Source organism: Aquarana catesbeiana, linkage group LG03 (assembly GCF_042186555.1).
Source record: "Aquarana catesbeiana isolate 2022-GZ linkage group LG03, ASM4218655v1, whole genome shotgun sequence".
NCBI classification, from domain to species: domain Eukaryota; kingdom Metazoa; phylum Chordata; class Amphibia; order Anura; family Ranidae; genus Aquarana; species Aquarana catesbeiana.
The window spans coordinates 634,009,019-634,025,194 of NC_133326.1; the positions used below are offsets into that span (position 1 = coordinate 634,009,019).

At 43.6% G+C, this 16,176-nt stretch overlaps 1 protein-coding gene across 1 annotated transcript in view; it reads right to left on the reverse strand.

Annotated features, from left to right (window-relative positions):
- LOC141133239 (adhesion G protein-coupled receptor E3-like) overlaps nt 1-16,176 on the reverse strand; it is a 142,356-nt gene that overhangs the window by 112,776 nt on the left and 13,404 nt on the right. Inside the window, exon 3 of the mRNA XM_073622497.1 lies at nt 14,647-14,820. Within this exon, the coding sequence (XP_073478598.1) occupies nt 14,647-14,820 (174 nt within the window). The remainder of the gene's footprint in view (nt 1-14,646; nt 14,821-16,176) is intronic.

The following is a 16,176-nucleotide window of genomic DNA, read 5'->3' on the forward strand; positions in this document are numbered from 1 at the left end:
CAATCAATAAAATTGGGATCCCCTTTGGGCCAAATGTAGTGAGATAAAGCACAGGCTTCCTAAATGCACTGTTATAGCTGAAATCCGGGTACAAAAAAAAAAATATTTGAATCTCTTAGTGACAATGAGAAAAATCTACTTTGTGTGCACCAGATACTTTACCAACCCAAATTTTACCTTATAAATGCATGGAGCTTCTGAACGGGTCCGCTTGAAAAACTGACAGGTGGGCCTGATGGGAAATCCCTTTTCCTGACCTGCAGGGCAGCCATCAGAAATTTTGGGGCCTCTTACACAACTTTAGGCCTGGGCTTCCCAGGGCCAGCCACCAACATTCCCAATGGCCTGCCCACTGGCCGTCACACTGAATCCACCCACATTGTGGAGACTGGAGGAATGGATGGATGGATGATGCTGGACGTGGATGTGGATACATTGTGGCGACAGGAGTAATGGATGGATGATGGATGATTCTAGGCCTTGGAGGTGGATACTGGAGGGATGGATGGATGATGCTAGGCATGAATGTGGATACATTGTGGAGACTGGAGGAATTGATGGATGGATGATGCTGGTCGTGGATGTGGATACATTGTGGAGACTGGAGGAATGGATGGATGGTGTTGGGCATAGATGTGTATACTGGAGGGATGGATGATGCCGGGCGTGGATGTGAATACTGGAGGGATGGATGGATGATGCTGGGCGTGGATGTGGATACATTGTGGAGACTGGAGGGATGGATGGATGGATGGATGATGCTGGCGTGGATGTGTATACTGGAGGGATGGATGATGCCAGGCGCGGATGTGAATACTGGAGGGATGGATGGATGATGCTGGGCATGGATGTGGATACATTGTGGAGACTGGAGGGATGGATGGATGATGCTGGGCATGGATGTTGATACATTGTGGAGACTGGAGGAATGGATAATGCTGGGTGGGGATGAAGATGATGACTTGCATTGTGGAAAATGGATGAGGATGACTCTGGGCGGCGGTGGTGGCTCAGACTTGTAAGCTCCCTGCCTTCTTCTTCTCTATAGCGGGCACCGGGGGGGGGTGAAAGCTAGTGAAAGAAAGGCGGCAGCTCATCAGACTTGTTTATGCTCCCTTCTCTATAGCGGGCAGCGGGGGGGGAAGGGGGGGCCCGGCCAGGCGGGCCCCTTACAGGAGTACTGCAAGTACCACCCTGATTATGGCCCTGCTGACCTGCCAGGCTGCATGCCCAGATAATGGTCTGGTATAGATTTTTGGGTAGACCCCACGCCGTTTTTTTTTTTACATTTTGGCGTGGGGTTCCCCCTATAATCCATACCAGACCCGAAGGGCCTGGTGTGGACTGGGGGGGAGGGGGGGCAGGCTAGGTTTGCCATCTTTTCTTCAAGCCAAACCCGAACACTTTAGCGGCGGCAACTTTTTTGGGGGGTATAGGCTATAAGATTGTAAAAGACCTGGGACACTTTTAGTGGCCTGAAAGAGAGTAGTAATGTGCCCATAGCTCGCCGCAGCAAACAGTGCGCATGACTGAATTGTAAGTGTTCTGCACAGAATGCATGGGTCAGATATGTCCTGGGGAGAGGGCTAGTGCTGGCATGGGAGTGGGGAGAGTTAGATATGTGTTGGGGGGCAGTGGTGGCTGGTGCTCAAAATTTTTGGGGGGGGGGCGCAAATAAACTGAGGGCCACATGACAAGGCCTGGCAGGCTGGATTCTGCTTGTGGGCCTTGTGTTTGACATATGTGCTCTACATCTTGGCTATTTGCTGTCCTTGTACACCTTAAACTTTTTTTTTGGATAGACTTACAAAAAGTAAATACTTCTGTCAAATTTGTATTGTTGTCCTATGGCCTGCTGGCTGGGAAGATTTTATCTCACATGCTGTCCCTCTGACAGCTTGTAACAGTAGGACAAAAAATAAGGCTAATGGTTGTCACTGGAAAAGAACGTCACAGACAGTAATAACCTGACATAGGTTCTAACCTTTCCCAGCTTCGCTGAAAAAATAGTTTTATTGCCATCTGTGTCCCCACTGTAAAGACTTCCATTCACTACACCGCACGCTGGAGGGCTTCTTTGACACTTAAGTCTGCCATATTGTGCTAAAATGCTGCGCATACTAGCACATTATGGCATGTACCTGCAAGGAGTGGCTAAAAAGAAAAAAATATAGCAGACTTTACTACCATTTTAATGATTCACTGCTATTTAAAAAGAATGTGTCATGAAAAATCATAGTGGCCTTGTTGTAATTATGACTCTCTGGCTTCAATACTTGAATCACTAATCCAGAGCAAGTATGCGGATAAGTTTGGACTTTTCTCTGACTTTCCTAATCTGTATCTGTAAGTAGTAAATTTGAACATTTCCTACATGAAAAGTAACAGTTTTTTTTTTACAATACGTGTTCTGTTTTTAATGTCACTACAGTAATACCTCGGATTGCAAGTAACGCGGTTAATGAGCGTTTCGCAATACAAGCTATTATTTTTTTAAAATCCTGACTCAGTTTGCGAGTGTTGTCTCCCAAAATGAGCAGGATTCAAGCCTTCCGTGGTGTGCAGTACCGCATTTGGCCAGAGGTGCAGGGGCACTCGGAGTCGTTCGGAGCTGTTCGGAGCTGCTCGGATGCACTCAGAAATACTCAGAAACACTCCGTTCCTGAGTGTTTCCTGAACCTCTCCGAGGCCTTCCGAGTGCATCCGAGCGGCTCCGAACGGTCTCAGAGTATTTCCAAGTCTCTCTGGCACCCCCCCCCCCCACCTTATGCAGTACTGCATACAATAGAAATCAATGTGGAACAAATTATCTTTGTTTCCATTGACTTCTATGGGGAAACTCGCTTTCATATGCGAGTGCTTTGGATTCCAAGCATTCTCCTGAGAAAGGGTTATGCTCGTAATCCAAGGTTCCACTGTATATGCAAAAGTTATATCTCCGGAGAACTAGCCTATATGCACAGTATGACACTTTTCTGACTTGACATGAAGCACCACATCACTGCCAGGAGGTCCAAATACAACTTTATTCCAATAAAATTCAAAGGGACAACCCAAAAAGTAGCCACAGTTTTCCAGGTCCAACAGCATCACCTTCTTCAGGGCTTGAAAAAAAATAGGATATATCAATATAAATATATAGAACATATCAATCTGATATCAATACTATCTCTGAAATGGTATGGTTTATTATAGGGTTGCACAGATATCACTTTTTTAAGACCAAGTGTAAGTACCGATACTTTTTTTCAAGTACTCGCGATACTGATTACCGATACATTTTTAATCTCATGTGACAGTGGCACTAATATGCAGCACTGTTGGAACCCTGACATCTCCCCTTTGAGACAGGGAAAGGGACTGAGAACACAGGTTCCCCACTCCCTTTCTCAGCAGCCTCAGCTGCACTTGAAATGAATGGAGAGGAGACAGCGGCTCTTCTCTATTCATAAACTGAAGCATCGTAAACAGACAGTTTATTATGCTCAGTTATAAATGGACAGTCAGTGTTTACTGACTCGGTGCATTCGGAAAAGGAAGGAGCCAGTAAATGACTCTCCGCTCTCCATGTTGATGGGGAAAAGGGCCTCTTCCCCACAACCAGGGCCGCTGATAAGGCAGTACAACTAGCCCTGTTGTACCGGGCCTGGCCAGCAGGGGGGTCCAGGCAATCTGACAGAAGAATGCATGCAGAATAGAAAAAAAATTTTCCAACCAGCGCCCCTCCTGCAGCGGCGCACAGGGCCGATCTAAGTGCAGAGTCCTCCCTCCTCTCCCTCCTTCCACTTGTGTAACTAATCACACACAGAGGAAGATGGAAATCTCCCTCTGTGTCATGGAGCTGGGGTCTGAACTACTCGGCGGCCATCCACTCACTGTAACAAAGCCCTGCTTCCTATATTGTGATAGACAGAACACTGATGCGTCTAAGGCTGCAAATTGGCACAGTAAGGCTGAAATGGGCACAGTGAGGCTGCAGATGGGCACAGTGAGGCTGAAATGGGCACTGTGAGGCTGCAGATGGGCACAGTGAGGCTGCAGATGGGCACAGTAAGGCTGCAGATGGGCACAGTGAGGCTGCAGTTTGGCACAGTGAGGCTCCAGAATGGCACAGTGAGGCTGCAGATGGGCACAGTGAGGCTGAAATTGGCACAGTGAGGCTGCAGATGGGCACAGTGAGGCTGCATTGATGGCACAGTAAGGCTGCAGATGGGCACAGTGAGGCTGAAATGGGCACAGTGAGGCTGCATTGATGTGTACTGATGAGTATGAAATGGGAACAGTGAGATTGCAGATGGGCACAGTGAGGCTGCATTGATGGGCACAGTGAGGCTGCATTGATGTGCACTGATAAGGCTGAAATGGGCACAGTGAGGCTGCAGATGGACACAGTGAGGCTGCATTGATGGCTCAGTGAGGCTGCATTTATGGGCACTGATCAGGCTGCAGATGTGCACAGTGAGACCGCATTGATGAGGCTGCATTGATCTCTTGTATCATGTCTGCAGTCTCTGACCAACTCCTGTAGTATGTCTGCAGTTTCTGACCATCTCTTGTATCATTACAGTATTTCTTTTGGATAATCAAACTTATAACTGGCTGGAAAAAGATAAATATCACTTAAATACAAATCTGCACTTTAATTCAAGGCAGGGTCTGGGGAGGGACCAGGGGCGGGGCCAGGATGGGGCTAAAGGGGGCCCCATCAGGTAGGCTGTACGCTATCAGCGGCCCTGCCCACAACTCTGGCCGGTGGTTGTGGGGGTCTGCGGGCGAGGGGCTTATCGGAATCTGGAAGCCTCCTGTAACAAGGGGGCCCCCCAGATCACCTCTATGTGAAAATAGAGGTAAATAGAACCCCTACTGATTCACCAAAAAAAAGTGTAGTGTAAAAAAATGACAGTAGGCAGTTTTTGACTATTCCTTTATTTAAAAAATAAATAATGTAAATAATGTAAAAAATGTAAAAATGTCCCCCCCGGTGTAGATCCATCGTCAATCGCCCTGCCCGCCGCCACCATCGGTCCGAAAAAAGGAAACAAAAACCCAAAACCCTTCAGCCTCAGCTAAGGCATCCACCGTCTGCCAACTCTGCCATGTAACAGCTCTTAAATAACCAAGGGGCGGGGTCACCCTGTGATGTCACCAGGTAGCACCGTCCCTTATGACATAATCGACCGAGGGCATGCTGGGTCGTTGAGGTCACAAGGAGCAGTGCCACACAGTTAAGTCATTTAAGAGCTGTCACATGGCTGATGTGGCAGATGGTGGGAGCTTTAGTCGAGGCTGGAAGTTTTGAGTTTTTGTTTCCTTTTTTTGGACCGGCGGTGGCGACGGGCAGCGAGATTGACGATGGATCTACACCGGGGGACATTTTTATTTATTTATTTTTTTAAATAAAGGAATAGTCAAAAACTGCCTACTGTTATTTTTTACACTACACTTTTTTTTGGTGAGTCAGTAGGGGTTCTATGTAGCACATACTCATTCCCATAGGGATGATGTGGGGGCCCCCTTGTTACAGGGGGCTTTCAGATTCCCATGCGCCCCCCCCGCAGACCCCCACAACCACCGGCCAGGTTTGTGGGGAAGAGGCCCTTGTCCCCATCAAAATGGGGACAAGGTGCTTTGGGGGGTGGACAGACCCCCTTCTGCCCCCCCACGCTATTTTTTTTCATATTTCTTTCATTGCCAGCATTCTTTTCACAAGTCGCACCCAAATGGCATCTATATCATGCAGGTGTGACTTTGATGCAACTTTAGAGGTTTACATTGAGGTCTATGGACCCCAAGTCGAATAAAAGTCGGACCAAAGTAGTGCAGGAACTACTTTGAAGTTGCTGAAACCTGAAGTCGCACAGATATGAACAGCTATCATAGGGAAACGTGGGGTGTGACTTGCCATGTGACTTTGGGATCCAAAGTCACATAACAAGTTGCACATGTGCGAATGGAGCCTGAACCTCCCTATTGGAGACACAGTCAGCAATAAAATTTTTTTTTTACAAATAAATATCAAAAGTGTGGTGTGCATTTGTATTCAGCCCCCTTTACTCTGATACCGCTAACTAAAATCTAGTGAAACCAATTGCCTTCAGAAGTCACCTAATTAGTAAATAGAGTCCACCTGTGTGTAATTTAATCTCAGTATAAATATAGCTGTTCTGTGAAGCCCTCAGAGGTTTGTTAGAGAACCTTAGTGAACAAACAGCATCATGAAGGGCAAAGAACACACCAGACAGGTCAGGGATGAAGTTGTGGAGAAGTTTAAAGCAGGGCTAGGTTATAAAAAAATATTCCAAGCTTTGAACATCTCACGGAGCACTGTTCAATCCATCATCCGAAAATGGAAAGAGTATGGCACAACTACAAACCTACGAAGACATGGCCGTCCACCTAAACTGACAGACTGGGCAAGTAGAGCATTAATCAGAGAAGCAGCCAAAAGACGCCCATGGTAACTCTGGAGGAGCTGCAGAGATCCACAGCTCAGGTGGGAGAATCTGTCCACAGGACAACTATTAGTAGTGCACTCCACAAATCTGGCCTTTATGGAAGAGTGGCAAGAAGAAAGCTAATGTTGAAAGAAAAGCAAATACATACAGCGCTGACAATAGAGAAAATACTACAACCGTGAATGTAGTACTAAGTGAAAAGTGAACTGTCCGGTGATACTGTGATCATAAATACATAACACTTATAAAATACGTACTAAACATATAAAATTGATATATAAAAAATGTATGTTGACAAAGAATATATACAATTGCTAATAAAGTGACAGTGATTGACCACAGATATGTGCCATAAGCTAAACTACTGTGCAAAATTCTTAGTGTCAATCCCACTAGATAGTATCACCTCTTCAGCCTATGCTGACAATCAGTCACCTGAAGTACTGAAGTTCAAAAAGCAGAAGGATGGCTCTGATATGCTGCAGTTCAAAAGGCAGAAAGGCTCTGGATCGTGGCAAATGGAATAAAAGCTTGGAAGTGTAGACCGTCAATTCCAACCCAAAAAAGCAAGGAGAAATAATATGGTGAAGTACTGTGGAGAAAGATATCGCTTGCGCATAACAGCACTACTCACAAGATTCAGGGTTGCAACCAGGCATTTCAGAAAAACTTCCGCGATCGCCGCTGTAAGCGTGCGTTCCACGGGGAACAGGAAGAAGCGTCACTGGTTTAAAACGTGAGCGGGATATTGCGTCGACGCGTTTCGCCCCTCCTCCAGGGCGTCATCAAAGACATAACATCCAGCCCACGGATGTTCAAATATATATAGTGTGTAAACTCCTCCCTAAAGGGGATGAAAGAAGTGACAGCCAATCAAGGCTCATGGGTGTATTTCACCCACTTTGTCCTGATTCATCATATCCTGTTGCAACACCAATAAACTTTATTGTTAAAAAACATGAACACATCATTCATGTTATATGTAAGTGAAACACTTAAAAAACATAATTTGATTAGAAATAAATATGCAAATTAGTAGATAGGTCTCAATTCATCAACATGATTTGCCTAATAGGAATCCAATATAGAATAAGCATATAGAAGAATCAGATAAAAAATAAAAATAAAATAAAAATAAAAATAAAAATAAACAAAAATGTAAAAAAATAAAAATAAAGATGGAAATAAAAATAAACAAAAAATAAAAATAAATATAAAAATAAGAAAAAATAAAAATAAGAATAAAAATAAAAATGAAAATTGAAAATAAAAATAAAAAATAAAAATAAAAAAATAATAAAAATAAAAAATGAAAATAAGAATAAAAATAAAAAAATATAGAATGAAAATAAAAATAAAAATAAAAAATGAATAATAAAAAATAAATAAAAAATGAAAAATATTAAATGATAAATGAAAAATAATAAAAATTAAATGTGGAAATACTAATATGCATATATACATATACGAATGTAAGAAGATTGCCAATCAAAAAAACACTAAGTATGGCTTAATCCCTTCTTACTCCTAATCTGAAAATAAATATAAAAATGCTAATATGCATGTAAACATATATGAATATGAGAAGATGGCCAATCAAAAGCAATGTGTTTTTCCTTTATTGTTGAAAGAAAGCCATAAGAAGTCCCATTTGCAATTTGCGAGAAGCCATGTGGGGGACACAGCAAACATGTGGAAGAAGGTGCTCTGGTCAGATGAGACCAAAATGTACCTTTTTGGCCTAAAAGCAAAACCCTATGTGTGGCAGAAAACTAACAGTGCACATCACCCTGAACACACTATCCCTACCGTGAAACATGGTGGTGGCAGCATCATGTTGTGGGGATGCTTTTCTTCAGCAGGGACAGGGAAGCTTGTCAGAGTTGATGGGAAGATGGATGGAGCCAAATACTGGGCAATCTTAGAAGAAAACCTGTTAGAGTCTGCAAAAGATTTGAGACTGGGGTGGAGGTTCACCTTCCAGAAGGACAATGACCCTAAACATACAGCCAGGGCTACAATGGAATTGTTTAGATCAAAGAATATTCATGTGTTAGAATGTCCCAGTCACAGTTCAGACCTAAATCCAATTGAGAATCTGTGGCAAGATTTGAAAATTGCTGTTCACAGACGCTCTCCATCCAATCTGACAGAGCTTGAGCTATTTTGCAAAGAAGAATGGGCAAAAATGTCACTCTCTAGATGTGCAAAGCTGGTAGAGACATCCCCAAAAAGACTTGCAGCTGTAATTGCAGTGAAACGTGGTTCTACAAAGTATTGACTCAGGGGGGCTGAATACAAATGCACGTCACACTATTCACATATTTATTTGTAAAAAATGTTGAAAACCATTTATTATTTTCATTCCACTTCACAATTATGTACCACTTTGTGTTGGTCTATCACATAAAATCCCAATAAAATACATTTACGTTTTTGGTTGTAACATGACAAAATGAGGAAAATTTTAAGTGATATGAATACTTTTTCAAGGCACTGTAGGTCGTTCCTCCTAAATAAGGCTGGCTATAGATGAATCGGTTCTTTTTGTTTTACCAGCGGGTTGAACAAAAAAAAGGCCCAATTTCCCCATCATACATTTAAGATGGATTCTCCCCACTGTGTCTTTGTATGACTAAATTTTTCTAACAGAGTGGTTGAACATAAGTTGTTCTCTTCAACCACGGTGCCCACACATGGATTGAAATTGGTCAGATCCCTGCTGAACTAGCTGAGTTTTGGTCCATCTATGGGCTGCCTAAAAGCTATGAATGTTTAGTGGTTTTTCATATTATGCCCTTTTCTTTTCTATGATAAAGACTACAAAAATGTAAAAACATGTTTTTACTCATAATATACACTCACCGGCCACCTTATTAGGTACTCGTGTTCAATTGCTCAGTAACAGAAATTGCTAATCAGTCAATCACATGGCAGCAACCCAATGCATTTAGGCATCTGGACGCGGTGAAGACGACTTGCTGAAGTTCAAACCGAGCATCGGAATGGGGAAGAAAGGGGATTTAAGTGACTTTGAATGTGGCATGGTTGTTGGTGCCAGATGGGCTGGTCCGAGTCTTTCATAAACTGCTGATCTACTGGGATTTTCACACACAACCATCTCTCGGGTTTACAGAGAATGGTCTGAAAAAGAGAAAATATCCAGTGAGCAGAAGTTGTGTGGAGGAAATTGCCTTGCTGATGGAGAGGAGAGGATGCAGAGGAGAATGGGCAGACTGGTTCGAGATGATAGAAAGGCAAAAGTAACTGAAATAACCACTCGTTACAACCGAGATATGCAGAATACCATCTCTGAATGCAGAACACATTGAACCTTGAAGCAGATGGGCTACAGCAGCAGAAGACCACACCGGGTGCCACTTCTGTCAGCTAAGAACAGGAAACTGAAGCTACAATTCACACAGGCTCACCAACATTGGACAATAGAAGATTGGAAAAACGTTGCCTGGTCTGATGAGTCTCGATTTCAGCTGTGACATTCAGATGGTAGGGTCAGAATTTGGTGTAAACAACATGAAAGTATGGATCCATCCTGCCTTGTATCAATGGTTCAGGCTGGTGTTGGTGGTGTAATGGTGTGGGGGATATTTTTATGGCACATTTTGGGCCCTTTAGTACCAATTGAGCATTGTTTAAATGCCATGACCTATCCAAGTATTGTTGCTGACCATGTCCATCCCTTTATGACTACAGTGTACCCATCTTCTGATGGCTCCTTCCAGCAGGATAATGCGCCATGTCACAAAGCTCAAATCATCATAAACTGGTTTCTTGAACATGACAATGAGGTCTCTGTACTCAAATGGCCTCCACATTCACCAGATCTCAATCCAATAGAGCACCTTTGGGATGTGGTGGAACAGGAGATCATGGAGGTGCAGCCGACAAATCTGCAGCAACTGCATGATGCTATCATGTCAATATGGACCGAAATCTCTGAGGAATGTTTCCAACACCTTGTTGAATCTATGCCATGGAGAATTAGGACAGTTCTGAAGGCAGAAGGAGGTCCAACCCAGTACTAGCAAGGTGTACTTAATAAAGTAGGCGGTGAGTGTACACTATATACAGTTTGTTATTGCATATGAATATTTAGTATTTTCTCATGCAGTCAACTGGTGAAGCTCTAGTTTTTTTGTGTTTAAGAGTATCCCCTTCTGAGCCCATTGTTTACAAATCTCACTAGCTCAAGCTGAAGCATATGCACAAAAGTGTATGACTGTAGGCCTAGGCAAAGCCTTTTTTTTTTTTTGGATAGTTTTGCATTGAGAGGGGAAAAGTTGGTCGTTCTGTCAAGTTCCTAATGCTGTCTTAGTCCCCTGTTGCAGAGATTTACTCTTCTATCTGTAATGGTGACCATTGTCATCAAGAAATAAAGTGAGAGGAAATCCAAAATTTGCACTCTGGGACCGGGTGCGAAAGCAAATTTTCCCAGTGATACACAGGAGGAAATGGCCATGTGACTGCAGGCTCTTCTCTTCTACCCTATGGTCTTGGAGACAATGTAAAGGAGCTGGTCGTGGAACTTGGATTATATGGAGAAACAGCCTTGACACTGCAGTAATCTTCTGTCCAGGATATTCCCACGGAGGAGGTAAAGAACACATCGGTGTTATATGTCTGTTGATGCACTACTAGACCCATCTGGGGTCTATCTTTAAAGTGAGAGGCTAGCACACACTGGGTGTGGATTGGAGAAGGATATCTACAAGTTATCATTTTATCTTCAATTGGACTCTGTTTCTTTTTCTTCTCCCTTTTGCTTCACTTTTTTTGCACTTATTTTTTTTTTTTAATAAGAGACTATTGCATAGTACCTTGAGATATTTTAGAAAACACTTTAATATTGGATCACGTATTCTTGTATTTGCTGGCTTAAAACTTCTTTGAAGCCATTGTATTGCACTGTTTTGCACATTTGGGAAGTGAGATATTGCTGGCACTTTATGATTAGCACTTTATATCAAGGGATTGTTTTTGAGTTATTTAGCACTGCTTCACTAAAAAGAATCTGGTAGAGGTTTTAACCCTTCCCTATTCTATCCAAAACTAAAAAATAACTTTTGACTATACATACACTTTAAAAAAGCATTAAACCCAAAAGCAAGCATTTATTATATTGCAGCTTACCTGTAGGCGGGGCCTGGGCTGCATCGCTTTGGCCATAGCGAGCAGCCGGGTTACCCTACAGGTTGTACCGACATCCAGGGCAAACAGGCTTTATTCTCCTGTGTGAGGATGGTGGCTGGAGACTGGACCCCTCCACCCTCCTGGCGATGTTTGTTCAACCCCTCCCTCCCAATGGTATCTACACGCTGGTCCCACTCGTTTCTTCCTGGGCTCGACAAACAGGTTTACACAAATAATGTCTACTATTACTACCAGGTTTGGCTGTGGATCACATCCCTTGTTCAAACTTACACACGGAGGCCAGAGTTGATCAATAAACTCCTTTATTGCATAGAATTGAGTGACAGCATAACAGATCACGCTCCATTAATCCATAACTGTTCTCAACACGATAGAGGTAGTGTATAACTGCCCCGGAGATGATGCCTGCTTCTCAGTTTTGGCTGAATCGATTGGCCAGCACTTTTCCCATCTGCTGCTTTCAATAATCCCCCCCCCCCCAAAGGGGGGAACAAAGGAGGGGACCAAGTCCTTACTGCCTCTTCCTCATCTCTGATGTAGTGGAGCTTTACATGATTCCCCTCCAGGAGTCCAGAATAGGGAACTTCCAGAGAGGAGGGGGGGGGGGGGGTGGAGAGCAGAAGCACAGTTGTCTTCTTCCCTCGCTCTCTCCAGGCCATTCTCAGCTCCCCTCGCCCTCTAGATTATATAGGGACTCCCACAATTTTCTATGTATGAGGAGTAACCTTTACAGGGGCCTATCTTGCCCTCTACCTGCCGACATACCAATTCTTAGATGTATTTCCTTTTGTAGGCTTTCTTTCTTCTATTTTCATCTGGTGATCCAGCCAGTACGTCTGTTGTTTTTCAAACGAACAAGCCCTCTTGCAGATTGTATCAGTTACAGGGAAAAGACAAACCATTTTACAATGATCAGCTTTTATTTACTTATGTAAAATGTTTATCTTGCCGACTGCCCCACATACATGAGGCGGCCCCTGTGTGCAGAATCATGTACAGGTACACGATTCTGCACTTTCAGGTCTGGGGTGGCCTGCTCCCGGTTTGATTGGTACCCACTGATCGTTCGAGGCATAAGCAGAATGGCGATCTGCCTATGTAAACAAGGCAGATCACCCTTCTGTGACCAGGTAAGGCAGTGATCTTGTGTTTCTGCTAAGCAGAAACACGGATCTCTGTCTTCCCACAATAAATGCACCCCCACACAGTAACCAAGCACTCCCTAGGAACACATTTAACCCTTTGATCACCCCTGATGTTAACCCCCTTCCCTGCCAATGTCATTAGTACAGTGACAGTGCATATTTTTTGCACTGTCACTCTAGTAGTGTCACTGGTCCCCAAACATGTCAAAAGTATCAGTTAGGTGTCCGATTTTTCTGCCGCTATGTAATAATAGTACAAGCAATAGTTATATTTGACAATCCAGTAAAGGCTTACTTAAAAAATCTCCTTGCATGTTGGGAGTGCTGCCTGTCTGCTGATCATCTCTTCCTACAACTTCCTGGATTCCCTGCTTCTCCTCTGCGGTTTACTCTCCATTTCTAAGGACTACATATCCCATGGTACCTTGCTGCCTACAAGCAGTGATTCCTGTAATGACTCCGCCTCCTGAAACTCCTCCTCAGCGCCTTTGTAGGTCAGGAGGCAGGCTCTGTGAAATGGGTGACACAGTAGTGCCTACTCACAGGGCATAGTGACTACGTGTCACAGAATTCAAGGAAGTAAATGTGTGGGGATCTTCACAAAGTAAGTTTGCAAACTTCAAAATTGTTCAGATTATTAGGAGTAGTAAAAAATAATTGTAATAGAATGTGGAAATAATATATTATTTTACATTTTGGCCACATATACACTTTGAATGCACTTAGTGTAATTATCAGCCTTGTGAAATCCCCTTTTTAGCAGCATTTAACTGGGATGGGGATGGGTGGCACGAGGGGCCAATCAGGTGTGCTGCAGTGTACATGTGCTGACAAGAAACATGCTGACTGGAGGATAGAGGGAAATGAGTAGAGGGAGGAGCAAAACTAAATTAAAATGTACCCAAAACTGTGATAGTGTCAGTGCTGGGCTCAGCCCTCCCTTCTCAGAACTCAGGCTGCTCACCTGTCGATTAATTGCCAGCACTCTTCATTCCACAGTGACTCACCTGGTGATCATATCCTGCTCGTCAACAAGCCCTGCTGGTTATTTAAGCTACTTGGATCAGATCTCCTGTGCCTTCGCCTTGGTCAACATATCTAGAGCCTCTCTGCTGTTTTCCTGTTGAAGACTTGCCTGGCCTGACGTCCCTTCTGGTTCTTGATCCTGTCTGCTGCTCTGACTACACTAATCTCTGTCTGATTTCTTGTCTTGTTCTGAACTACGCTGATCTCTGGCTCCCTGATTTCCTGTCTTGTTCTGAACTACGCTGATCTCTGGCTCCCTGATTTCCTGGCTTGTTCTGAACTACGCTGATCTCTGGCTCCCATTTTTCCTGGCTTGTTCTGAACTATGCTGATCTCTGGCTCCCTGATTTCCTGGCTTGTTCTGAACTACGCTGATCTTTGGCTCCCTAATTTCCTGGCTTGTTCTGAACTATGCTGATCTCTGGCTCCCTGATTTCCTAGCTTGTCCGGACTACCCGATTTGGTTACCGAACCCTGGCTATGTTTTAACTACGTTTACTATTTGTACAATTTTTACCACTACATAAAGGTGTGATTTTTACTGCGTTTTCTGTCTCCATCTGATTCATGGTCCCTGACAGATAGTTTCCCTTTAAAAAGTAAATTTAAGTGGCTTTACCAAGTAGATAAGTGGTCAATGTTTACGTTTTCTTTTCCCTAATTGTTAATATTTTAATTGTTAACTGTAGTATTTGGTAAGGTATTATTGTGGTTATTAAAAAACAAAGAACAATAGCAAGTAAAGAGTGACAAATTTTACACCCCATCCCCCTCAAGTTCCTTAGGCAAGTGCCTACCTTGTCTATTTAATCAATTAACTAAACAGTGACTAGAGGGTAGTACATTACCTGTACAATGGCCTACGGGGTAAAAGATTGACAGTAGGTCATAGAAGAATCCATTATCACATGCACAGTCGTAGAATCCACCATTTGTTTCTACACAGGTATAATCCTCAGGACAGTCATCTGAAGTTATGCATTGGTCAAAATCAGTGGCCTCTCGAGGTGGGTACCATTTTCCTACAACACAGAAGAGAAGTAAGCAGTACATTATTTACAGTATTATTTGTTTTGTATTGAATATATTTCTTGTCTATTGTCTCTCTATTAAAGGGTTAGTCCACACATGGAAAAGGGGCCCTCTTGAATGTCATGCTGAGGGAGAAGACCAGAGAAGTCAGGCATAGAAATCATCACTCATCAATCACTGGATTTATTAAAAGAATAGGGAATGTTCATTTAGCCAGGGTTTTCTGTTAAAAGTCACAGGGCCCCCGTACAGCCTACCTGTTAAAAATTATATTATGGGAATGGGTGGCCATTGTTTTTGAGCCTGGTTGGCTTAGTTTCTCCCTGACTCCTCCCCCACTAGGTGGCATTGTGGTGGTGGCCATGTTTGGTGCCTCTCCTCCTCCCCTTTAGGGATTTGTTATTGGGGCTGGCTTTCCCTGTGGGGGGTGGTTGGGGTGGGCTCAGGCGGTGTGAACATACACGGTAACATGTTTTGCATCTGCATTCAGGAAGTGAAGTCGCACACCACCAAGAAGGAAAGGGTATATAAGGGGAGGACTGCCAATAAGGGGGTATAGAACAAAATAGATTACAGCGCACATATACACATACACATGTTCAGGTGTTTTAAATAGCCTTGCAGGATTTAAATGTAATTTTTGTATGTGTGTGCTGTAATCTATTTTGTTCTGTTTGCGGTCTTATAGCAGCACCATCTTGAATGTAAATGCATTTTTAGGGTGTGCCCCCCAAGTCTGTTGTTAATAAGGGGGTACAGGCTTCATCAGGAGCTGAAAGCAGGCAGGAGGGAGAAGAGGGGAAGTTGTCTTTCAGCTGCAGCAAGGAGAGCCATACAGGGGATTGGTTCCAATAATTGTCCCCTCTGCTGCACTGATTAACTCCTCCTATCCACAATTCGATTCGCTCCCCATACAGGTAGGTCTGGCTGCACCCCCTTATCAGTGCACTTAGCAATGGGAATGTGTTAACTTTAATCACACAAAACAACAAGGTCACATACATGCATGTCACCCCAAATTACTGTGCACCCCCATTGTTCCATTCAGACACATAGTTCCCAACTGTCCCTGATTTGGAACAAAGTCCCTCATTCCTCCTCATTTGTCCCTCATTTTGGTTTTATCTATATACAGTGGAACCTCGGACTGCGAGTAACACGGTTAACGAGCATTTCGCAATACAAGCAATTTTTTTTTTAAATTCTGACTCGGTTTTCGAGTGTTGTCTCGCAAAACGAGCAGGATTCAAGCCTCTATGGTGTGCAGTACCGCATTTGGCCAGAGGTGCGGGGGTGCCGATGACACTCGGAGCCGTTCGGAGTCGTTTAGAAATACTCGGAAACAC